The sequence below is a fragment of the Myotis brandtii genome, unplaced genomic scaffold (assembly GCF_000412655.1).
Source record: "Myotis brandtii unplaced genomic scaffold, ASM41265v1 scaffold354, whole genome shotgun sequence".
Classification (NCBI taxonomy): domain Eukaryota; kingdom Metazoa; phylum Chordata; class Mammalia; order Chiroptera; family Vespertilionidae; genus Myotis; species Myotis brandtii.
The window spans coordinates 638255-663410 of NW_005363609.1; the positions used below are offsets into that span (position 1 = coordinate 638255).

The 25156-nt window shown below is 50.5% G+C and overlaps 1 protein-coding gene across 10 annotated transcripts in view; it reads right to left on the bottom strand.

Moving 5' to 3' along the window:
- The window catches only part of AGAP1 (ArfGAP with GTPase domain, ankyrin repeat and PH domain 1), a 411226-nt gene that overhangs the window by 196813 nt on the left and 189257 nt on the right, over positions 1-25156 (bottom strand). For 8 of the 10 annotated variants that reach the window (XM_005871712.2, XM_005871713.2, XM_014544150.1 and 5 more), the window contains 3 exons: positions 18984-19111; positions 17451-17606; positions 10912-11004 (listed from right to left, as the gene is read on the bottom strand). In XM_005871712.2, coding sequence (XP_005871774.1) covers positions 10912-11004; positions 17451-17606; positions 18984-19111 — 377 coding nt within the window. Of the gene's footprint in view, positions 1-6875; positions 7006-8780; positions 8910-10911; positions 11005-17450; positions 17607-18983; positions 19112-25156 lie in introns of those variants that run through there. The other 2 variants (XM_014544154.1, XM_014544155.1) reach the window with 2 other exon arrangements.

Consider the following 25156-nt stretch of genomic DNA (forward strand, 5'->3'; position numbering starts at 1 on the left):
GGACGACGTAGCAGTTTGGAGTGTTCCTGCCAAAAACGCGTAACCCTATGCAGAGACAATATGGGGCAGTGCAAATTCACTCTCCAGTGGAACTGGTCAGGACTCGTATTAGTGCTGAGGTCACGAGGCAGGAAGGCTGAGGAGCTGTCTCGGAGTGGAGCTGAGCAAGCAGATAAACCACCCAATGCCAGTAGCGTCCTGGCCCAGATCCCGAGATGGGCGTGGACTAAGGTCTGCAGGTGAGCTCAGCTGCCCCTCTGCCATCGCCTGGTGATCAAAACTGCCCGGTGACGGAACCTGGTTACCACTAGGGAAAGCCAGGAGAAGGGCATATGGCAACTCCGCACTATCTGTACAACTTTTCTTCAAGTTAAAACTTAGTTCACAAATGTTAGATTCTTTAAATTCTCCAATAATCCCTCCCCCCTTCACTTGTGTTCCTATTCGTCATTTTAAACCAAATGCAAAAATATTTTCATGTTCTAATTATAAAATCCCATTTTATGCTTTCACTTATTATTTATAAACATGTGTGCACCTCCACAAGTCTTAGAATGGACCATTTTAGTGGCTGTCTACCAAGGAATATTTAGCTGACAATCACTAACTTAACTCCTTGTTTGCTGGACATTTGTAGTTCCCAGGTTTTAATATGATAAGTAACTGCTAGGGACATTTTTGTACACTGAAGTTTTTTCCCCTTTCTCTTGAAGAATTATTCCCTTGGGATAAATTTCTAGGAAAGAGATTATTGGGACAAAGTGAATAAAATGTTTTATGTCTTGAGTGTACTGCTAGTAACAGAGCAATGCATTCATTTCCTAAGCTGTTTTTTCCTAATTTCAGCTAAGAGTAGGATTTTATCATCTGTTGTTAATTATAAAACTAAGTATAAAATGATTTCTCATTGTTTTAAATTTCTAGTACTTTAGGTATGAGCAAAGAAAAGCCAAAATCCATCCATGTCTATTTGCTTCTTGTTATTTCCAACCTCTTCTATGTTACTCATATGTTTATATAGCTGGTATATTCATACTTTTCTACAAAATTAATTTTATGCATATTAAAAACAATGTAAGTTATTTTTCTATAGAAGAATTTTTTAAAACTTTATTTTAGAGAGAGGAAGGGAGTGAGAAAGAGAGAAACAAAGATGTGAGAAACATTAATTGGTTCCCCCCCCCCCCCCCCCTTGAATCCACAACCTGGGCATGTGCCCTGGCCAACAATCGAACCTGCAACCTTGTATGGGATAACACTCCAACCAACTGAGCCACACTAGCCCAGGGCTACAGAAGAACTTTTGACGATAATCATATTCTTGTTTTTAGCACTAATTAGAATCAAGAAGGCTGTGGTTGATGTAGACTGAATGGGGTAAAAATTTGGTTATTGTAAAAACAGTCCAGAGTTACTAAAATTTATGGGTTTGACATAAACAATTCTTACAAACAAAATTACATAATGAAAATATTTGTTTAGATGAAATTTCATATGCATGAACACTGAAAAGCAGCAGAGAAGTTTGAGAAGAAACCAGTTTTCTTGGTCTTAACAAAGGTTTTATTCTTTGAAGATTAAAAGATGTACTTTTTGTGTTTCACCAAAATATAGTCTCCTATGTATTACATGAAACAGGTAAATTTAAAGAAAATTATTAAAACCTAAAAATTATTCTCTCTTCAAATATATCTTTATATATGTGTGTATATATACATATATACATATACATTTTAAACATAATGTATTTTTTATTGATTTTAGAGAGGAAGGGAGAGAAAAATTGAATTGTTGTTCCACTTATATATTCATTGGTTGATTCTTTGTATGTGCTCTGAGCAGAGATTGAACCCACAACATTGAATAGGGATGATGCTCTAACCAACTGAACTACCCAGCCAGGGCTACATTTATTTTTTTTAAACAAACATAAAATTTGTTTTGAAAAAAACAACACAAATATTTTACACACTAACCAATCTATTGCCATCACTACTTCCCACCTTCCTGCCCTGCCCTGTAGACACCATGGGAGAGGGAACCTCCCCGCACCCGCCCCCACCCCCCAGTATGCTCTCTCAGGAAGCACGTGGGCACAGAGGTGTGGGGAGGACCCACACATCCACACGTCAGGGAAGGTGGCAGCAAGAGCCCAGGTCTCAGGGCAGGGAGGAGAGGAAGACACCGTGTCGCCTCAGGGACAAGGTAAGTTTCCTGGAACAGGAGCCCATTGGCCCTGAAGATGGGCAGATGTGATAAGCCCAGATTAAAGGGACCAGTACCCTCCCAAACTGGGGAGCCATGTGTATGCAAAGAGCCCCAAGTGACTCTGTTTCTAGTCAGGGGCTGAAATCTCGTGAGCCAGGCCATCAAGGGAGGGCCACGCCGTCCAGGTGCCAGACAGCACATGATTTCAAGGACGGCCCCCACATAAGACACGGTGTCGGGCTGGGACCCCATGAGGAGTAGACCAGCTACTTGATTTCTGATCTGGTGTAGAAAAGATGGTCATTGTAAGCACAGATTAGATCAGGGATGAATGGACAGCAAAGACTGTCTAGAAACATAGAGAACTCCTGGAGTTGAATCCCAACTCCACACCCTCATTAGCTCACTAACCCTGGCGACATGACTGACCTCCCCAAGCCTCAGACACCTCTCTGAGACTGGCAGAGAATTAAATGAGGCCATATGATTACAGTGACACAAGCTAGAAGATAATTTGCCCAACAGAGAAGATCCAGTGAAGTAACTTTGGCTGATTATTGGTGCTTCATTTTTCCTTTAAAAATCAATCTTAAGGGTCTCCACTGACCAGGAGTAAGGTATCTTAACAGTTACACAGCACGGCATAAGAGGGCGTTAGATGCTTCTAGTGCAGGGGGGGGACATCCGGCCCATTGGCTGTATCATTTGGTCTGGCCCTGCCAAGAAAACTGAAGGTGGGACCTGAAATTCAATAAACCAAGGAGCTTTATTCATAGCAACGTGACTTTTGGGTTGATAATTTTGTATGGCCCTGGAATGATATAAATATCCAAATGGCCCTTGGCAGAGAAAAGGTTCCCCACCCCTGTTCTAGCGGGAAGGGTGCCAGCAACAGTCTTATTCCAAGTAACAGGTCAGTGCAACTTAAAAGGATTTGAGTCGAAAGCCTCAAATCAGAACGTTTTGAATCTTGTGTGTTTCCTATTGAATACATCAAGCCTCATGACGCAGGTTCTTTTGATTCTCCAACACGCTGACAGGAATCCAGGGCCTTACCCTGCACAACCTGGAGGCCTAAGGCAGAAGAACATCTGCTTGGAGAGGCACAGACCGCTCTCGGGGTCACAGACCCGAGTTCCTGTCCCAGCTCACTAGTCGCCAGCTGTGTTACAGGCTGATTTGTGCCCCCTGCCAAATCCCTATGTTGAAGCCCTAACCCCAATGTGACTTTATTTAGAGAGAGGACCCGGGAGATGATCAAGGTTAAATAAGGTCATTTGGGCGGGAACCTAATCCAGTGACTGGTGGCCTTGTAAGAAGAGGAAGAGACACCAGGAGTATCCACACACAGAGGATGCAGGAAGAAGGCCCAGTCTACAAGCTGGGAACAGGGGCCCCACCGGGACCAACCCTGGACGTCCAGCCTCCAGAACCATGAAATGTTCACTTCTGCTGTGCACGCCGCCCAGTCTGTGGTGTCGCCCAGTCTGTGGTGTCTGCGGTGGCAGCCCTAGCAGACCCACACACAGTGATTCTGGGCAACTGACATCGTCTCCCTGAGCCTGACTTTTCTCATCTGTGAAACGGGGACCATCGTACCTACTACTTCCTGGCTCAGGGGGATGACAGCATGAAGTCCGGCAGTGTCTGGCACTCTGTAAGTTCTACATAAACATAGGTTTACCACCAACACTCAGACACATTATAACTACTCATCATCATGAGCCCTGCAGGGACAGAGAGATGAGTGAAGAAACCCTCAGATTTAGGAACAACACAGGCGACAGTCGCTGCGAAAGTAAAGGCCACTCTGGCCAGCCCTCGGGGCACTGCCTGCAGGCATCCTTTCCTGGGGAGCCCAGAGCCCTGAGCTGCCACAGGTCTCCCATCCGAACACCGCTGTGTGGGAACACGTCAGCTGATGTGAGGAGATCACCCTCCAGGGAGTTCTCCAAACAGGCAGCCACAGATCTTGGCTTGGACCCCACCACTGCTGAGCTCCTGGGACTCCTAGGGCCCTTCAACACACCTCCATGCAACGCTACCCACCAGTACTGGAGGCCGGGGCTTGGGGTCTTCACTGCTCATCTTATCTTCTCTGCCCCCAGGCCCTGGCAGAGTACCGGGCATGTCTGCACAGGGTGGGGGTATGGCTGTTACAAGCTGACTGAGTCTGATGGGAAATAACGCCCAAACCTAACATCTTACTGACTCCACAGACACAAACAAATTCCGGCGATACAGGCCAATGCTAGCTTTGAGAAACGATCCTCTATTTGTGAGTTTATTATTTCTGAGCTCATAAGGAATTGGGTATCATCATCATCACTGAACTTTTAAAGAAAATAAACATTTTGCTGAAATGCATCACTTAGTCAGATATTGCTGCTTCTGGATTATGGATACATAGAGGACACATTGTATTTTGAAGTGAACTTCCACTCTTGGAAATAACACTGTTGGCAGTTTATATCTTATCAAACACTTCAGCATACGTTACTTTGTATCTCTCTTCGGCAGATCTCGGGACCAAGGGAGGTAATATTTTAAATAATTTTTCAGGTTTATATTTATAGGATGGATTATGTATGTTGATTCATGTCATGTCTGTAAGTGTTTTGTAGAGACCATGGGGCCATACACCTACATGGCCAAGTGGGTCAGAGGATGGGGAGGCTGTGCCCTCCTCATTCACAGACGGACGACTGTACATTCCCATGGAAGCATCCAGATAGCCTCCACTGTTTTGAGGAATCGAATTCAAGGCATGTGAGGCACCCACCGGATAGCCTCCACTGTTTTGCCAACCACAGTAGGGTGTTTGAGGAATCGAATTCAAGGCATGTGAGGCACCCACCTGGCCCATTAAGTTAATCATCGTAATTGGCTTAGTGTCTGCCTGCACCAGGCTGGCCGCAATGCTCGCAGGGAGTTGCTCACCCAAGTGAGGTAAATGAGCTCTCAGGGCGCCGGGGGCCATGTCAGTCAATCACCTGCTGCTGGGGCTCTAAATGGGCCCTGATGCCCGGGCAGAGCTGGTTACCACACGGGTGGACAGCCTATTCCCAGGGTGCCTTCTGCTCACCTTGGTTCCTCTGTGGTCAGGCTCAGCACACAGGAGCCCTCGTCACGGTCCCTCCACACAGATGCGGAGCAGAAGGCACGGCACCTGCAGCATTAACTCTCCCGTGTTCCCCAGACGAAGAACGCAGCCACCCCGTCTTTCCTCCCCATCTCTCTCCAAGTTCTGGCTGGGTATTCGAGTTTGTTTCCTCCATGAAAGCACATGACACTGAACAGTCGACCAACCGGCTGTGAGCAGCGTCACACTTTCCGGAGACGTTCGAGTGAGTGTCATTAGGTGGCTTTTATTCTGCCGACGCCACACAATCCAGCCCTCGCGTTGAGCCCAGGTTCCAGACAGCGCAGGTCAGCAGCCTGCGGCAGGCCGGCCGAGGGGATTAACTCCAGAGGTTCCTTTCACTGAACTGGCAATTGCTTCTTTCTGCTCAACTGAGAAGCAAAACTGCGCACAACTTCAAAACAGGTCACAGGACGGGGGCGAGTGCTTCGGGGAGTCCCACCGCTGCTCGTCCTCCCCGGCCTGGGAAGGGCTTTCCCAGGGATGCAGGCGGCTGTGAGAAACCTTTGCTCTCATGGACCGTCCTCGGGAGGTGGCCACAACATCCGCGTGCAAGGTCAAAATTAAGACTCTGACAAACCTTGGGGAGCCGGTGGGCACCTGTGTTGTATCATGGGGCATCATGAAAACGAGATGCTCACCAGGCCCCCACAGAACCTCGAGGCCCAAGGTCCCAGGAAGTGCGCCCTGGCTTGACTCGGCAAAGCCAGAACCGACAGAGCGGGTGACCCAGGTGACCATCCCGGTTGACATCACAGCTTAAGTCTGGCCACATACACCTCTTTACCTGAATTTTGTCCATGGCAATGCAGACACGCTTCTCTCGAATTATCAACCAATGCATGAAATAAATTTTAAAATTTCCAAAAGCAGTAAGCTGATAATGTTGTGTCCATAAATCTCTAAAAGTTCTCTGTGAGTCCCGTTAGCACTTACGTCTTTAAAAAACAAACTGCCGGGCAGGGGACCCACCAGCCGTGCTGATCAGGCCTGCGGGGCTTCTGCGAGGGCCGCGCTCGGAGGGTCTTCGCTGTAGCCTCCTTCACAGGGCAGCCCCAGGCCCTTCCCGTGCCCCCGCTCCACACCCACCCTGGGCAGCACCACCATGGCCTGTCTTATGGAAGAAGAACAGGCTCCCAAACAGAAACAAAATAACAGACATAAAATAAAGCAAACATGAACCAGGAGGTCACGGTTTGATTCCAGGTCAGGGCACATGCCCGGGTTGTGGGCATACATACAGGAGGCAGCTGATCAATGATTCCCTCTCATCATTGATATTTCTAACTATCTCTCCCTCTCCTTCCTCTCTGAAATCAATAAAAATATATTTAAAAAAATAAAGAGCATTTTTTACTCATTTTCACTCAAATCTCATGAGACAACATCCTGCCTCAAAAGATTCAGTGGTGTGTTATTTGTCCCCGCCAAATCTGAAATATATATTATTTTTTCAATTGTGTAAGCATGACAAGACACACTGATCAAGATTTTAGAAATGCAAATACACTGGAGCGTATGTTAGTAAGTGTGGGGCGAAGGGAGGCGAGGCCGCTGGGTCTGTTTTTCGGAGGGAGTGGGCGTCACGGGGCCTGGCTCTGGCCGGGAGCCTGCCGGGTAGGGGGTGAGGCCAGGGCCCGGGCTGCGGATCTGTCCTGTAATATAGAGATTAAAAAATGCGAAAGGGAAGGGAAGAAAGGAGAGCACACAGCTGCCGTCCCCCAAACAGACCTCCCATCTGCCACCCATGATTTGCATGTCACCTTCTCCGGGCTCATTTGTACTTCATTAACTGCCATTGACTTAACAAGATTTATGCAAATGACACCATAGGAGCTCCCCAACTCCCACTGCAATCAAGTGATTATGTATGTACAACTCTCCACAGCAATGAAAAATTCATACGTGACAGGCCACTCGCCGCCGAGCGGGCCTCTGGCTTTCTCTTTTTCTTGCTTTGCTTTTTAATTTTTATTCCAGTAGACTCATCTTATTAGGAAAGGAAGAAGACACTCTCTGAACCAAATCTCCTCTAAGGCCTCAGGAAGGACAAAAAAGGGGGAGGTGGGCCCAGGTCCTCAGGAAATGAAGTTATTTTGCAGAAAATAAGTCATATTCTTGATGAGCAGCCCTTCCCCGGGAACAAGGGAGAGAGGAGATCGCTGCCTGCCGTGACCCTGCTGGCGCCCACCTGGGGAAGAGCCTCCGTCCTCACAGTGAACAGGCTGCGAGGCGTGAGTGATGTAATTCCCCGGAACACAGACTGTCTGTAGGATGAGTCAGGTGGGAGCGTGCGCAAGACGGCCTTGTCTGTGTCCCAACCCATCGGTACAAGGTCCCCGTGGGGAGGAGCACAAAGACGGCTGAGATCACAGACACCAGCCTGTCCCAGCCAGCACCATGGACAGCACCATGGACAGCACCATGACCAGCACCATGGCCAGCCCCATGAAGGTCGCGGAGGTTCCCAACTGTGGCGGGGGAGGCAGCGCGCAGGGCAGGGCTGGAGCGAGGGCTGAGTGTGGAGACAAAGCGTGTGCTGCTGGTGAGGAGGACAGGGCACGCCTGTGGTAGTAGCTTCCCAATGGGTGAAAGGCCCCCCCCCTCCCCCGAGAGCCACGATCGCCCCTGCGCTGTCCCTGGAGAAACTAGGCCCTGCAGGAAGGACAGGGCACGCCTGTGGCAGCAGCTTCCCAATGGGTGAAAGGCCACCCCCCCGCCCCCCCACCGCAACCCTGAGAGCCACGAGTGCCCCTGCGCTGTCCCTGGAGAAACTAGGCCCTGCAGGCGCAGTCTGAGAAGTTTCTCCTACACAAGCACAGGTATCCTGTCCGAGGTCAGGGTCACACATGTCACACGAGGTTGCTTTCTGAAGGCTCCTTGTGAGGCAGTGAAGAGGGTAGAAGAGTCGGGCCCCATCCTGGCCCCATCTTACCCTCCCTGAGCTTAATGTAAAATAAGGAAAACACAGCCACCCCAGCATGGCCATGTTTGGAATTCAATGGGATGCTGTATTCAAAGTGCTTCATCCTATATAATAACACCCTAATATGCAAATCGACCAACCAGCGGAAGGACCAGCAGAACGACCGGTCGCTATGACATGCACTGAACACCAGGGGGCAGATGCTCAACGCAGGAGCTGCCCCCTGGTGGTCAGTGCGCTCCCACAGGGGGAGTGCTGCTCAGCCAGAAGCCGGGCTCAGAACTGGCGAGTGCAGCAGCAGTGGCGGGAGCTTTTCCTGCCTCTGCTGCAGGCGGGTGGTAAGGAGCGAGGGGTCCAGGACTGCGAGAGGCGGGGAATCAGGCCTAAGCCGGCAGGCGGATATCCCCCAAGGGGTTCTGTACTGAGAGAGGGCACAGGCTGGGCTGAGGAACGCCCCCCCCTCCAGTGAATTTTGTGCACTGGGCCTCTAGTAGGATAATAATAAACACTAATTTAATTGTCCTTTATTCAACAAACAGGTCTGTCAGGTGTCTGGAACATGCTGGTGTCGGCAACGCCCCTCTGGCTCCTCCCTCTCACCTCTCCCTTCCTTTTTGCTAGTTGACGTCATCCCTTGGTGGGGGAAAGGGGCGGGGAGGGGAGGTAGGAAATCAGACTTTCGCTAATGATCTCGGCGCCTTTATAAACACAGACACACAAGCATGTGAGATCAATCTACACAACCATCCACACACCCACACCACCTGGGGGGCCCCCAGAGAGGCGCTGGCTGGTGTCGAGCATGAGGATGCAAAGATCCAGACTTGCTGGAATTCAAACATTCTCTCTGGAATCTCCACGTGCCAGTGTTTCAAGGGCCTTGGATCTGGCCCAGCGCCCCATGTCACAGATGCGGCCCCTGCGGCTGGACGTCCTACCAGGTGTGGGTTTCCAGGACGGGCTTGCCCGTGGACAGAGCACTGGGGGGCGGGGAGCGGGGGTGCGCAAGGAACACGGAGCCCTGTGCACGACTCACCGGGAATGCAGCCCTGATTTAGACGTCCACAAGGTTGTTTTGAACATTCGCAATTAAAAGGCTTCCAAGGATTGGCTCAGTTTACACTTGCGGGTCGACGTCCTTCCTCACACAGACTGGACCCCGAGCCTCCGAGGAGGAGCAGGTCCCCACTGAGTGACCCAGGGACCCAGGACCTGCCTGGCCTGAGCAGCTGCCCTCGTCGGCAACAGACGTGAATGAAGGGAACAGTCTAGTATTAAGTTCTAATGTCCCAGGACCAATTACTAAGTGAGAGTAAGAGAGCAAAAGCTTTTTATAATTCACGTTAAAACAGTATCAACAGCATAAAATCACACATTACCATTACGTCATGCAGAGAGCTGGGTTTATAAATGAGCACACAGAGAAAGAATGAGTGTGCGTGGACCTCCCCAGGGAGGGAACCGCGAGAGGGAACACACCCACCAGCAATGGGGCCCCGTGCCAGTCCACACCGTTGTCGCCCAGGCTCTGAATGTGTCTGCAGCCTCCCTGCTCTGGTCCTCCCACATCTAACCTGCTCCTCGCCCATAGCAGCTACGGCTACATTCCTGAAAGGCTCGGGCCCTTTAAGGGTGGCCAGTGCCAACACAGGTTCCTATAGCTGTGGAGAACCGCCAAGGTGCGGGCAGAAGGGGATGGCGGAGAACGGCCGCCCAGAGGGTCATCGCGGTCACAGCAAAGTCCATGAGAGGCAGAGCCGGCATCCTGCCCACGGGTTTTCCCTTGTTCAGGCAGAATGCACTAAAAACCAACTGGCCTTCTTTAACCAACTAAGAGATGGCATTTCCAGAAGCCGCAGTGCTGAGTTAAACTCTTCATTTTCCTTGGAAATATAGCAGCAAAAGATGTCATGTGAAGGCCCGTTGTACTTGCAACATAAAGCAATTTGGTGTCTGGTTTCTGGGCTAATGAAAACCTATCCCGGCTAGCAACCTGGGCCAAAACAAATGCTCGCATTCAGTCCTCCTGTGTAATGAGGAAGTTTAATTAAGGCCCCCCATTACAGCTGTAAATGTTCCTTTATATAATAAGGTCTAAATGAAACCGAACCTAATCAAAGTTACAATTCCTTCATTAGCAAATTACAAACAAGAGCGCACAGCTGACACACCGGCTATGATTATCACAACTAATTGCCTCGTTGTTACAAACTAGCCTGAAACGGTGTTCAGATGTCCGTCTGCGAGAGCAAATTAGGGCCACGTCGGGCTATTCCCGGGCTCACAAGGGGCTCTTGTGCGGAGATCTGATTTACCCCCGTCGACCGGCGGCCAGCGGCCCAATCAAAGCCCAGCTACAAAGGCGGCCTTTGAAGCCAGCTCAGCCCGGGACGCGCTCCATATGCAGGCGGGCAGACCGCACTTCATTAGGTCTGTTGTCACATTTTCCCTCTTCTTATTCTAATGATCCCATTTTAATACACACAGGAACCTCTTCTAATTGATGTCAAGTGAGTGACTTCCACATTCATCAACAGAGCACATCAAACAAACCTAGGCGCGCGCGCCAGCGTCACAGCCAGGAGAGACGGAGGTGTGTCTCCGCGGCAGGGAAGGAAGGAGGGCAGCGGCGTACCTGTTTAATTGGGATGGCTCGGCCGCTCCCGATGCTGTCCGCACGACTCTCCAGGCCTTTCTTCTCTTTGTCCGGGTCACTCCCTTTCCGAGACTGCAAAACGAAAATAAAGTTAGCATTTGGCCGGAGCTGCGGCTCACAGATGGCGCCAGGTCTGCCCTGGTTTGCGCACTTTCTGCAAACATGTATTTGGAGGCCAGGGAGGGGGTATGTGTACAGACATCTGCACGCGCACCACAGAAGCAGGCTGTGGATTCTTTCGTCTCCACGGGTGCGTCCTCTCACGGAGAATTTTCTAAACTTTTCCCCTGCAAAATTATCTTTTAATTCTTTTTTAAAGAGTTCAAAATTCAATTACTAGAAACCAATGGACCATATAGAAAAGTAACGCCCAACAGGAAAACACATTCCGAAGCTGCCGCTAATCCAGCCGGGGAGACAAGGGCTCCTGGCTGCTTGTTGGGGAACCCTGCGACATAAATGCACACATTTAATTAACGTCGGAAGCATTAAAAAAATTCTATTAACGGCTCAGCTGTGCAATGTGATGGTACACACTCGATTCGTATCGAGGTGTTGTTAATGCTTTTATTGCCTCGGCATGCTGAGGAAACAGCAAATTCAAAGTCAAACTCGTGTATACTACCCGTCCCCCCCCCCCCCCCCCCCAAAAGTGGGAAGTTCAGAAAAAGGTGAAATATCTTTTCTGACGAGACGTCAGTATTTGGGGGGAAATGAGCAGCTTGGTTTGCTGAGCTCCTGGGACAGCTTCCCCGCCGTGTTGCTGACGCTGCGTGAACAGCCCGGGAGCTGGCGACCAGCGGGAGGGTGACGGTGCCCAATCCAGGAGCCACACCTGAAGTGGCTGGGACCTGGGGATGTTGGGGACCATCTCAGCTACGTCTCCAGCTCTCAGCCGCACGGGGAAGTCGGAGCGCAATGGTTTCCTGACAGATTTATTTCATTATGAGAGAAAGATCTGAGACTCGTCCTCCTTAATAACTGTGCTGACAAGTGACAACTTCACTCCATTACTTTTCAATGGGAACATTACTCACGCAATATTGAAAATGGAGAAACATTTTCGTGTGCTTTTCAAATCTGAGATGATGTATGAAATGAGCAGGCTCGGTGGTGACCGGTGCTGCCGTGGCAAGGGAATGACACCCACTTTCAAAGGGTGTGGGGTGGGCACTGATTCTGCGTTAGGGGCGCCGCCATGGGATGTAGGGAGAAGGTTCCCTGATGTAAGCTCAGAGGTGGGGCTCCCACGGGCACAGGTGCTCACGAGAAAGCGTGCTTCCCGGCGACCACTCAGGGAACACCTACGTGCCAGGCGCTGCGCACTGGTTTACCTGGGACGGTCGAAGCCCGAATGACAGAAGAGGAAATGAAACAAGCAACACATAGAAAGTTGCAGGAGAACCTAAAACTGAAGGCTTATCCCTGTGGGCAAGAAGGGAAACGGAGCCATTTATCAATTCCTTGCCATGAATTTTAGCTAGGGGTTAGGGACTCACTTTTCTCTAATTAATAATGTGTGGTAAGAGCTATGCAATAATCCTAAATTCTCTTCTTCCCAAATCTCAATTCACGGGAAAGCTGGAACTCGAGGTTTCCTGTTATAAAATAAGACTCAATGCTCACAGGGCTAATTTTTTAAAAATTTAAATCAACAGAGATCATTGAAGGTACTTTTGGAAGTTTATAAATTTGGAAATCCATCTTCATTCCTCACTATTAACCAGAATGATTAACAAAACAAACATGAAAACATGAACGTCTCCCTCGAGGCAGCACATCTGCCCGTCGCTGGGAGCAGGACGCTCAGGTTCCCGGGGAGGCGGGACTGAGGAGATGAACTCCGTCCGTGTTTGCTCACACTCTCCAGGATGCATGAGAGGGAAGCACAGCCCATACAAGCGGAAATTAAATTCCCCAACAACTAACATTTTGGTGAGAGCCCTAAAACTAACATTTCCAGGAGAGAGTGGTGGCAAGTGGTCAGGCAGAGGAGAGGGTCTGCTGAATCTCAGCCCACGATTACGTTTGCTACAGCACGCTGAGCACAGTCCGACCACTAAACTAACACAGACCCGCCGGACAGAAACACTGCCACACACACATCCCCAGGACGCTCCCCAGCTTTGCCGCCACCTCGGAGACGACAGCCCCAGGAGCACAGCTGCGCTCCCGCTGAAATGGCTCCGTGAAATCGTCAGCTACGCGGCAGCGCTGGTCCCCGCCGCCTGTGCTGGGAGTGACTGCGGTGCGTCTGCTTGACACGCACAACTAGAAACCTAACAAGAGTTTACGCACCCACCACGGAAGGCCGGCAACACGCCCAGAGTGACTGCTTAGCCTGGCGGACAAGGAACACAGCGGAAGAGAGGTAGCGATGAGCTCGTTATCACCTCCCTCTCTACAGAAATGATCAACTTTCTCCCGTGGGATGGAAGAAGCCAGGACACGAAAACCCCATCAACCGCCTGCCACAGGGACAGGAGCTTCGAGGCAGAGCCCTCATGCCCAACAGAAACCTCCTCCTCCTCGAGCCCAACCAGTGAACCAGAGGCTCTGGGACTCCGCGGTGGCCATCCACACCATCCGTCTTACACGATCAGCTTTGCTGCCTTATTTTTACGGTGAGTTTCTATGAGCCGGGCAGCGTGTACTCACAATCTTTGGTCACGGGGCATGCGGGGCTCTGTGTAATGGTGTTGGCATGATACAGGAAGCTTTTAGAAATACCATGTAAGTCACACCGTTTTCCAAAGCCCAAAGAGAGGCAAAGCAATGCCATGTACAATTACAGACACAGTAAAGTAAGATGACAGCATGCACACAGACAGACAGTAAACACCCAGTTCAGGCGGGCTGCTTCCCGGACAGGGAGGCAGGGGACACATGGGGTGGGAGGTCGGGGGGAACTGTGACTATCCCCCGAGACTTGTTCACTTCCCGAAGCAGCAGCTTGCACTGGAGGAGTGCACAGCACAGTGCGTGTGTCTGTGTGCTTTCCGTTCCTATATGCCTGAACATACTTGCAAATAAAGCATCTTACCCACACACAAATCAGGGCTACTAAGCTACCCTAAGTATGAAGAACCCCTAATACAGAACCAGGAATTGAATGGCTATAGCCTTTTAACTGTTCTTTTCTCAAAACAATAATTTTTTTAAAAAGTTAAGCAAAATAATATATAATTTAGCTTTTGATTAGTAAAGTACAATTCCTACCACAAGTAAAACACATAATCTCCTGCCACAGCAGAGATGTTTAGTTTCTGCTATTTTGTAAAAAGTCCATGTGATTTATTTTCGTGTAAAATTGTGCATATATGCAAACAGAAACATCTAGCCCAGCGTGATGCATTACAGGTCCGCGCTGTCAAATTTATAAGCTCGGTGTCTGTGGAATGATGTTTGCAACACTTCATTCCCTCGGCCTCTTTCCAACGCTCTAATAAAGGTGGACAGTGCCCCTTCGCCTGGGAACTGCAATCCCAGCCTGCACGGTGTTTTGCTAAGAGTGTTCAGCATATGGCACCTCTGTTCTACTACACACTGTCATATAAACACATTTTTTTTTTTGGGGGGGGGGCAATTTAGGCCAATAATTACCAACAATTACCAAGGAAGAAGAGTCTCTGAGATTCCACATGTTTATGAACAGGTGTAAACTGGTAACAATGAGTTTAGTTGCTTCACTGCTGCAATTTCAAAATATTATGCCTCCTTTTCATTCCTTGGGTGACACTGACATCTAGTGGAGTTAATATTTCTAAGATCTTCAACTTAAAAATACGAACACATCACTGTCACCATCACCATCATCGCCATCGCTCTGTCCAACGTCAAACCCAGGATTCCAGCTGTTTCCTTAAATGCCATGAGGCAAAGCCATTGCAGCTCCTTTCTGACCCTCAGCTCCTGTGCCTGCGAACCACCCCGTGCGGCTGGGTTCTGTGTCTGATGGTTACAAGCAAACTGCTTTCCAGCATTTAGCGAGGAAGACAACAGCGATGACAAAGCACAGCTCCAGGGCCAGACCTTTGCATTATGAGACTTTCCCTGGGACCTAATGAAGGGAGACTTCCAGGCAAGGTAAGCAGGAGTTTTTATTGGCTCTGGCACCTGGGGCACCTGGTCCGTCCAGGGTGCCTGTGTGCAGGGCCCACATGTGTGCAGCGTGTCCATGGACTCTCATTTCTCTCGAATGTGGGCAGACTCTGCAGACCCCAGGCTCCAGCAGGCTCTGCCGACAGCACAGGGTAAGGAAACATTCATTTATTGAGGTACTATTATTAACTTTTCATTCACTGAGTTACTATTACCTTCCTGCCTCCAGGTTTTCTCTTTTGTCCTTCTCTGTGGGCAGGGTCCGGGATACTACGTTTGGGCACATTCCAGGGCCACCCTTAACTGTGGGGACGGGGCTGCTGGAGCCCTCCTTACACAGTCCGGTTTTCAAAGATACTGCCAGGCTCCTCATCTTTTTGAGAACAGAAACCAAAGCCACACTCTCCTGAGCTGGGAGGACGGTCTCTCCTCCAGCCCCGCCCTCACAGGAGGGGGGAAGTGCAGAAGGCGCTCTGGTCCACGCCCAAAGCCCACCCTCTCTGCATCTTCAGCAAGTGAGGTTCCTCAAGTCCACCGAGCCAAGAGCGAGGCACAGCCTGTTCTGTAAGGCAGCTCCTTCTCAGCCCCGAGTCCCTGACCCGGTGTCCACAAGTGCTGTGGGTGCAGGACAGAGCCGGGAGGGCAGCCCGGCCGCCCGTCACTCTCGGTGTGTCTGAGGTTCACGGTGAAACAGCTTCCTCACGCACTCACAGTGACACGTGTCAGTCACCTAGCCACCCCTCTCCTCACCTGTCCCACAACCACCTCTGCTTTCCACTCTCAGAAGTCACTTCATGATCAGTGGCGTGAGAAAAAAGTGAAAGCAATGCCCAAAGACTGCATCTTCCCAGCAGACCCACCACACACAACTACTGCTGTTTCCAGCTCAGAGAGGTTAAGTAACCTGCCCAACGTCAAACAACTGCTGGCAGTGGAGGCTGGCATCCGAGCCCGCTCTGTCGGGTCCTCTCTGTCCCTCCCGCAGCAGCATCTGTCAGAACTCACGTGGCACAGGGCACAGCAAAGAAAAGGCGTGAGCTGCCAGCAACGGACTTGGGCGGTAACCACTGTCCAGTGGGAAAAGCACTGCCCACATGGGGGGGGGGGGTTCACACACCAATGCCCCCTCCACACAGGCCCGCAGTCAGACGACAGGCCCCCGGCCACCCCAGCGGAGTCCTCCTTGAGTTAGAGACTGGGAAGACTGCACATTGAGCTTCTCTGCATCCAATCACCAGTGACCAAGGAAAGGAGGTCCAACTGTTAAACAGGGCACCATGGGCACCAGAGCCGGCCCCTTGGCTGTGGGCGGGCCTGCGCGGCGGAGGGCGTTCGCCGAATCCTGGTTGCCACCACGCCCATGAGCAGCTGCCTGCAGCGCGGAACCCTGTCCCAGCCCCTACGTGGTGGCAACTCAAAATTTCCCCAGGAATTTCCAAATGTCCCCGGGAGCAAAGCCACCGGCTGGGAAGCATGGTGGGTGAGCACATGTAACGCATGCACAGACCCAGTCCCGGAGGGACAGGTCCTCCTCCAGCCAGGGACCGTCCCTCGGAGCCCTGATGGATGGGTGCCGTCGCTGGGCGTGTGGAGGGACAGGCAGGCAGCACTTCTGCAGTGAGGGGTTCTCTGCGCCCCAACCACCTGGGAGCTTCTGAAAGCTACACAAGCACAGAGTCCGCCTTCCGAGGCCTCAGCGCCAGAGCTGAGCTACCGTTTTTAAAGGCTCCACAAGGACCTGAAGAAAGGCCCAGGTGGACAGCCTCATGGCCACCAGCCTCCAACCCGGGAGAGGTGAGTCCTCGGGCACCCCAGGCCGAGGAGGGGTCGGTGGGCTGGTGTGGCTTTTCTATCTCACCGGAAAGGCCAGGCACACACGTCTGGGGATTTGGGCAGTTTTGTCATCTCTCTTATCCCAATGTGACCAGTCTCTAGCTAGAGACCAAGAGAGTCACAGGATCATAGATAATCTTTGTACAAACCCCTCACTCTTTTTTTAAATATTCTTATCGATTTTAGAGAGACGGAAAGGGAGGAGAGAGAGGAAGGATGGGAAAGAGGGAGAGAAAAGATAAGAGAAAGAGAAAGAGAACGAAAGAGAGAGAGAGAGAGAGAGAGGCAGACCTCACGCCCTGACTGGGGATTGAACCTGTAACCGTGTCTGAGACGATGCTCCAACCAACGAGCCACACGAGCCAGGGTCCTCACCCTTCATTTTTGACACATGGATCAGAACTACCTGCACACCAAGAAATTCCCATTTTGCTCACTATCTAAATCTTTGCATCCCATAATTTTCTCAGACTTCCATGGAAATCAATGTTAGTCTCATTACTTTAGTTTGGGTTCCACAAATTTCACTGAACCATCTGGTGGGCAGATGACTACTAGTGGGAAATCTCTGAAATCACACTCACGGTGAAAAGGTTGGACCGGCGCTTGGACTGCTTCCGGACGGGCGTCGGGGTGTTGGCAGTGGGAGGTACGTCGATCCGCAGCTCCTTCTGGCTGGTGCTGGGGGTCGATGGGACGGAGGAGGAATAGTCGCTCAAACTCCCGCCTCCGTTACTTGTCTGCAATGATTCAAAACCAAGGTTTGGTTAAGGACACACTCCAGGAACCGAATGCCACCTCCTGTGCGGGGTCATAACGAACAAGTCAGCGAGTCACCCCGGAGAGACGCCCTCGCCAGGCTGGGAGCTCCTCGCTGTGCAGCCGGTGTCGGCATCAGGCACAGGCGGTTTCCTTCCGGAACACACCCGCCTTTCACGGAGTCCTTCAAGAAGTGACTTAAGAAAAACAAGCCTCTATCATTTAAGTTTTAAAAATTCGAAAGTGAAATGTAGTCACTTTCTCTTCCCGCTGAAAAGGAAGGTGCTGGTTGGACTCCGTGGGGCCTGTGGTTACTTCACTGCTCGAGGCTCCACGCAGGAAGCACCGTTTGCCCACCACTCACAGTTTGAAAATGCCATCTGGAAAATGTGACACCTTTTGGGAGATATTTCAAGATTCATAGAAAACGAAAACTGCCTATGGGAGGCGTGAACATTCGCGATAGAACCTCTACGGGCTTCGAATATCTCTGACCACTGACGACTCCCCACGAAACTGGAAGCCTTCTCGCTGCATCCTTTTACCAGGTGCCCATGTGGCTAACACCTGTCCACAAAATGTCAATCAAAACCGCGAGTGCAAGAAAAACAAGCCAGGTTTCCTTAAGGGGTTTTGGTTAGGTTCTTCATAGTGACAATTATTTCATTTACTTCTGAGTAAATAATTGAGCAAATGCTGCCATGGAAAGATAGTTTCTACAGGGCCTCAGGGATGTGGGAATTGTAACGAGGGCTGCTACCCAATCTAGGAGCACAGGGAGATGCACTGCTGACATCCGTCCACAACTGTCCCACCTGCAGGCAGACGGAAGGAGGGCCAACACGGGGTCCTTAAGAAAATGTTTTAATGGATTGATTTGAGAGAGAGAAGGGGGGAAGAGAGAGAGAGAGAGAGAGAGAGAGAGAGAGAGAGAGATTGAGATTGTTCCACTTATTTATTCATTGGTTAATTCTTGTATGTGTCCTGACCAGGGATTGAACCTGCAACCTTGGTGTACTGAGGCAATGCTCTAACCAACTGAGCTACCCGACCAGGGCCAACACAGGGTAATTTAAATCAACAGCAAAGACAGTGAGCACAGCTCCCCTCTCTCTCTGGGCCAGCTCGCCTCAGCACACTGGCTGTGACGGGAAATGTTCAAGAATACGTCCCATAAAAACCACTTGGCCCCAGCAGTGTCCGAGGGAAATGTTAAGCCAATTACCAACTTGCTGTTATTCAGAAAGTTGAAAAGAAAAAGAAAATCCACCTACGGCTGGAGGACGACCCTCTGGACAGGCGCGGTCTCCTGGGCTCAGGCGTGCCTTTGGGCCCAACCTCTGGTGCGCCCCACGTACCTGGCTGATGTGCACGGCAGACACCTGCGCGGAGCAGACGGAGGAGTGGCTCGGGGAGTTGGGGAGCGACTTGCAGGGCCCTATGGACAGCTGCTGCTTCTTCCTCGTGGCGACAATCTTCTGGGCAACTAGTGGGCAGGGAGACGAGAGAAGTCCACGTGAGGCTGGTTTCCAAAGGCAGAGAATGTGGCGGGGACCGGAGCCCGTCCCTGTAACCCACTATCCCTGCAGCAACGGGATTCCTGATTGTTAGTTGGTGCATGACATGGACGCGACATTTCCCGGAGCCTTCTCCTTCCCCTGCACCCCAGCTGAACGTGGTCCTGCGCACAAGTTCCGACAACAGAAGGGGCATGCGGCCGTGCCCAGGAATCTTTCTTGGGAGAGCTGCCCCTGGTCCATGCCTTCCCTGTGTCTTTCCTTCCTGCTGCTTAAAAAGCACATGTTGGCTGTGGTCCCGGGGGGCCCCTTGGGAACAAAAGCCACACCTGTGGCGTGTGAGACAGGAGGAGCCCTCACAGACCACCTCAGAAACCTTGAGTGTAAAACAGAAAAACACACTCCTATCTTGTTTAAGTTATTCTGATAATTAGATTCCGCCCCACCCTTAGTTACTTGTGGCAAAAATAATCCTAAGTAAGACAGGTTAATGTAACCAAATATTGAAAAATAAAAAATCTGTTTGTTTTTTTGCATAGCCCAAAGAATCACTCAACTTTGCAAGCTGCCTCACAGAATTCTATTCAAGGACATGTAATGATATCAAAGACTTTTTTTATTTAAATATATTGCTACACACATCGGAAGTTTATCTTAATCAATACAAATCTAAATTCAACCAGCCATAACTTGTCCCGGCAAATAGGCTCGCTGATAAAGCATATTGGATTTAATTGGAAAGGAAGTCAACGATTAGAAAGCTCTTCCTACACCCATAGGTGTCACTGCAGGAGAGTAACTGCAGCTTTTATTTGAATAGATGTGTGTCTTTGGGGACGAGCTGTAATTAAGTTCACTGATATTCAATCCTTGTGTTTGCCCAGAGAGTTGCTCTTTTTTGCGGACACCCATGCACAGGAGCGCATCACTGCCCCCAGCAAAAGGTTACAACACAGAAGGGAGCGCATGGCATCCGCAGGCCATTTCTCCTCCAAATGAACACAATTGTAATAAGGAACCAGTTTGTCCGGAGCTTATGGCCTCCATGTAAATGAATGATAGTATAAATATGATTAAGTGAAAACGCAATATGTAAAAAATGGCTCCCAGAGATGAGAGCCAGCCTCATTAGGTACAGCCCACCTCCAATAGGCCTCTTATCATCCTGAAAGGATGATATCAATTAATTTATCTTCCCGTAGTGTATTGATCATAACCTTCATCAGCTAATCATGTTTAAATTACAGAGGAACAGTGGGGCACTCTGTCATTTCAAAACCATCGGCGTATTGATCTGGGGTCTTTGAAGACGTATATTAGAGGATTTTATAAATCATTATGTGAACTCAAAAATAAAATTTAAGATCAGATTCCAACAGCTGCAACACATGTGTCGTGCCAGTGAGCTGAAATCCCAGAGACCAGGAGTAAATTAAGTTAAAATCATGACTGTTTGGGGGATTGCCCATTTACTTCTTTTTGGAGGAGGGAGGAGAGCAAAAGGGGGTTTCTGATTATCAACTCGAATGCATGTTATTTTACTGCAGCCTCAGAGTCACTCTGCAGTTGGAAGGCCAGAGTGACTTTGATCTGAAAGCTCATTAAAAAGCACACAGGTCAGAATTAACAGGGCTGGGCATCCGGAGATCTCTGCAGACATTTCCTGTAAATGTTTTCTTCGCAGGGAGATCTGAGGAGCTTTCTAAGATAAGTCAAATGAATGTCCCATCCTTCCTCCGTGGAGGCCCGCAAGAGCAAGTTCACCAGCCACGAGAACGTTTTTACCTGCGAGTCCCCCTCCCACCCAATCAAACAGGGACAGGGTGGTACAGAGCATGAGCCGGAGCGTAAGGGTTAAAATCCTGTTCATTTAATTATTGTTCTACCACATTTATTACAAAACACTGGTAGCATTTTTGGTAATACTTTTGGTAAATTCACGCTCATAACTTGTGGCATTTTTTAACTTTACTCACATTTGTTCTATTTTCCCATATTGTTATGTCCATACCCCAATGGAAGAAATGAAATTATTTACAAGTATGTTGTTCTGAAATAGACTCTTTCAAAACTACAGGATAACCCACAAAAGTAGGGAAAACTCAACAGAGGGCAATGCGAGTATCTGACTTCAGAAGGAAGAAGACGAGTAAAAGGCCCTGGCCAATGTGGCTCGGTTGGTGGTTGGTGGGCATCGTCCCGTGCACCAGAAGGTGGCCAGTTCAATTCCCTGTCAGGGCATGTGCGTGGGCTGGGCTGTGGGCACCAGTAGGGGCCATGCAGGAGGCAGCAAATAAATGTGTCTCTCACATGTCAATGTTTCTCTCCCTCTCCCTTCCTCTAAAAATCAATAAAAAAATACTTTAAAAAAGAAAAGAAAAGAAAAGAAGAGGACTAGTAAGAGGAAAAAGAGAGGATGAAGCAACTGTTGTGTAAGGTTTGGCACCCTCTCCACAGCGAGGACGAAAATCTCTGGGATCCCCACGAGCTGCCTGCCGGCTCTACAACCTGAAGAGACCACGGCCGTCTAAGACAGTGCCCCGGCCCATCCCTCAAATGATCTTGCAAAAGTCGGGGTGAATCACAAGACATGAGAGATGAGATGGTCTGTGTGAGTCGGTGAGCCCCTCCCCCAAAACAGAAGCCAAGGAGAGGGAACTCCTGTCGCCTGGGGTGGCGGGTGGGGTGGGGGCATTGTTCCATTGTAACTGGAATCATTAACTACTCACATTCAGAACATTTAAACGTTAATAGACTTAAAACATAATATTACCCCAGATTATGCTGACTGGGCCATTTTTATAGCCTCTGAGTTTTGTCTACATTGGATCATTCAACAAATGAGGATGTTACATATTTTATAGAAACATGTGAGAATGATTCAAACAGAACACAAGCACTGAGGTTACTTAGAAGAGGAAACCCTTACCACTGAGAAGTGATGTTTCCTTGATTCTGGTGACCCACATCCCTACACAGTCGCCAGGGGAGCCAAGTGGCCACAAGGTCAGCAGCATCCACTGCAAATGTTCTCTGTTTTGCTGACGCCAGCCAACTTCACGGACCCCCTGGCATTTCCACACTAGTGCTCACTGCTGTTTCAGGTCACTTCCTCCCACCATTTTGAATTTGATTTAGGTAATCCATAACAGAGATCCTTAGTTAACCCCTTCAATTGTATCTATATACACTGTATAAGCTTCAAAACCAAGCACGGAGATCGCCAGTGCCCAGGGGGGAGAGTGCAGGGGTTGCTGGGGGCTGGCAAGGGCCCCTGCTTGACCTGGGTCATGAATTTGAGACCATTTTTAAAGCCAATCCCTTAAGTACACTTTCATGTATGTATTTCCATCCTTCAATTTAAATGTAAGCAACAAGCAAAGTGAGTTAGACATTTACTATCTCCACAAATTTTAAATTTTCCATTGGATAGATGACAAATGGCACCCTTTAATTAGTGGTAAATCTGAGACTCAGCTCCCAAATCAGACCTCATTAAACCCTGGCGTGGTGCCCACACCTGCTTTGCTTTTCCCATCACTCCCACTAAGAGGGAAAGAACAGGCCCGGCTACACCAGGAAGCAGGCCCGCCGCACACGGTGCCCTGGCCTCTTCCCTCCTTTACATCGGACGCTGAGCCAGTCCACAGATGCAAACAACAAGGCAGAGGAGACCACAGCAGGGCAGGGGCTCCGTCAGGCGGCCTGTATCCCCCACCCCCCACCCCCACTGAGGGACCAGGAGACACCCTATCTCCCGGCCAGCATCCCCACAAGATCCTAGCACATCCAGGACAGGGACCATGTGTCCCTTTCTCTGACCTCTCACTCTCTCCATGATCCTTCAAGTTTATTTGGGGAACAGATAAAAGAGGCCCAGGAGGGGCTCAGCCAATGCCGGCTAAACTCCATTTTCACCATCTGCCTTCACGGAAGCAGCTGGACTGTCCTTGATGTCCCTCCCTCCCTCCTGACCTCCTCAGCCTGGACACAGCCCGCATCACCAAGGTCACTGGTGATGGCTGGGAGGGGGCATCTTACCTGACCGCTGGGCAGCAGTGGGCGTCGCTGCGGGTGCACTGCTGTCCTGCCTCCCTCCCTCCTTCCGTGGCCCCCACATTCCTGTTTCCTCCCCCGCCTGCAGCTCCTCCTCCTCCCCCGTGGGGGACTCTGGGCTTCCCTCTCTCACCCTGTTCGGTCTCCATGCCCTCCCCTGCAGCCTCTCCACCTCGATGCCCACGGCTGCACGTCCACATCACAACCTGGGCTTCCTGCATTCTAGAACCGCGTCTCCGAGCACCACTCGCAGCTCCCGGGCAGAAGGGAGGGAGACAATTCTCAACGTCCACAGGGCCCAGCCCGAGCCTCCCCTTGGCCACCAGACCTGCTTCTCCAGATTCCCCCTCCACTGACTAGCCTCCCCCCTCACACACTCAGTAGGAGACATGACGGATGGTAGATTCTACCACCAGATTCTCTCAATTCATCGTCACGGCCACTGCCTCCACCCAAGACCTCATCTTTCCATGCTGGTTACCAAAAGCAGTCCCCTCCACGGCCGCCCAGAGGAACGTGCTGCAGGTGGCCTTTTATACGGCCAATCGTCCGCTTACAGTCTAACAGCCCCCCATCCTGCAGACGCCCTGAACCTCCTCGCACAAGGGGCGCCCATGATTGCGAGGTGAGTGCTCTGCCTTCCACGTAGTGGGATGCCCACGACCCTGACACTCCTGCCCATCACAGGTCCTCCGGCACACGGGAGGGGTGACACGCCCAGCGGGCGTGGGAGGAGCGGCCTACCCCTTCCCAGTGCCCGCAGCTCAGGGGACAGTGTGGGCTCCTCGAGGCCCGCGACCGTCTGGGGACCCTGGTTTCCACTACAGCAGAGGTTCTCAACCTGTGGGTCGCGACCCCTTTGGCGGTCGAACAACCCTTTCACAGGGGTTGCCTATGACCATCCTGCATATCAGATATTTACATTACGATTCATAACAGTAGCAACATTACAGTTATGAAGTAGCAACGAAAATAATTTTATGGTTGGGTCACAACATGAGGAACTGTATTTAAAGGGCCAGACGGTTGGGAACCACTGCACCACAGGAAGCCCAGGCACGCTTCATCTTCCAGGGCCGTTTACCAATCCATTAGTAATGATGGGATTGTCCTGGGGCCCAAGTCTCTGGTCTCATTTCTCAACTGGCTCAGAACCCCACGGTGGCCAAGGAAGCCTTTGAAACCCCACGCCCCACATTCCCAGCCCCACATTCCCAGCCCCATGCTAGCCGAGAGACCAGACAGAAGTCCCACAGCTGCCTCAGCCACTGGCCCTCTACAGCCTGTAACTCCAGCTGCCCCCCCACCCCCGCCCAGAACACGCCTTCCATCTCCCCATGGCCAAGTCCTCGAAGAGCCCCCACCTCAGCACCACTGCCCTGGGAGCCTTCCTGTCCTACCCATCCAGACTGCTCCGTGGAGCCCCAAACCCCAAACACACACAGGTGCAAATGTGGCCAGCTCCGCATCTCACCCGTACCTGGACTAGGCACAGCTGTGTGTGCATGGACATGTATACAGGCACACACACATGTACACACATGCATACTGTGTATACATATGTGTGCACACACGTCACACACACAGAGAGGGGTATGTGGATGAAGGGATGCAGCTCTAGTCTTCGCCCTGAATCCTTAGAGCCTGGTGTATAGAAACTGCTCAGTAAACGACTCGCCCATCCCCACTCACATGAGGTTCTGCCTCCTGCTCTGGACCAGGGCAGGGTCACCTCTGAGACTCCTTTTGCATGGCACCAGCTGGCACCCACACTATCCAAAATTAAGCACAAATCAAGCTTTTTAACTTCATTAATGATTATGACATTTTTGGCATAGTCCAATAAATGTTAGTGAATTTAATCAGCAAAACATCCTCTGTGGATTAAATGATTGACTCGAATTCATCAATTCATAAGGAATTCCGCAGGGACACCTGTGAGCCGGGAGAGGGGTGTG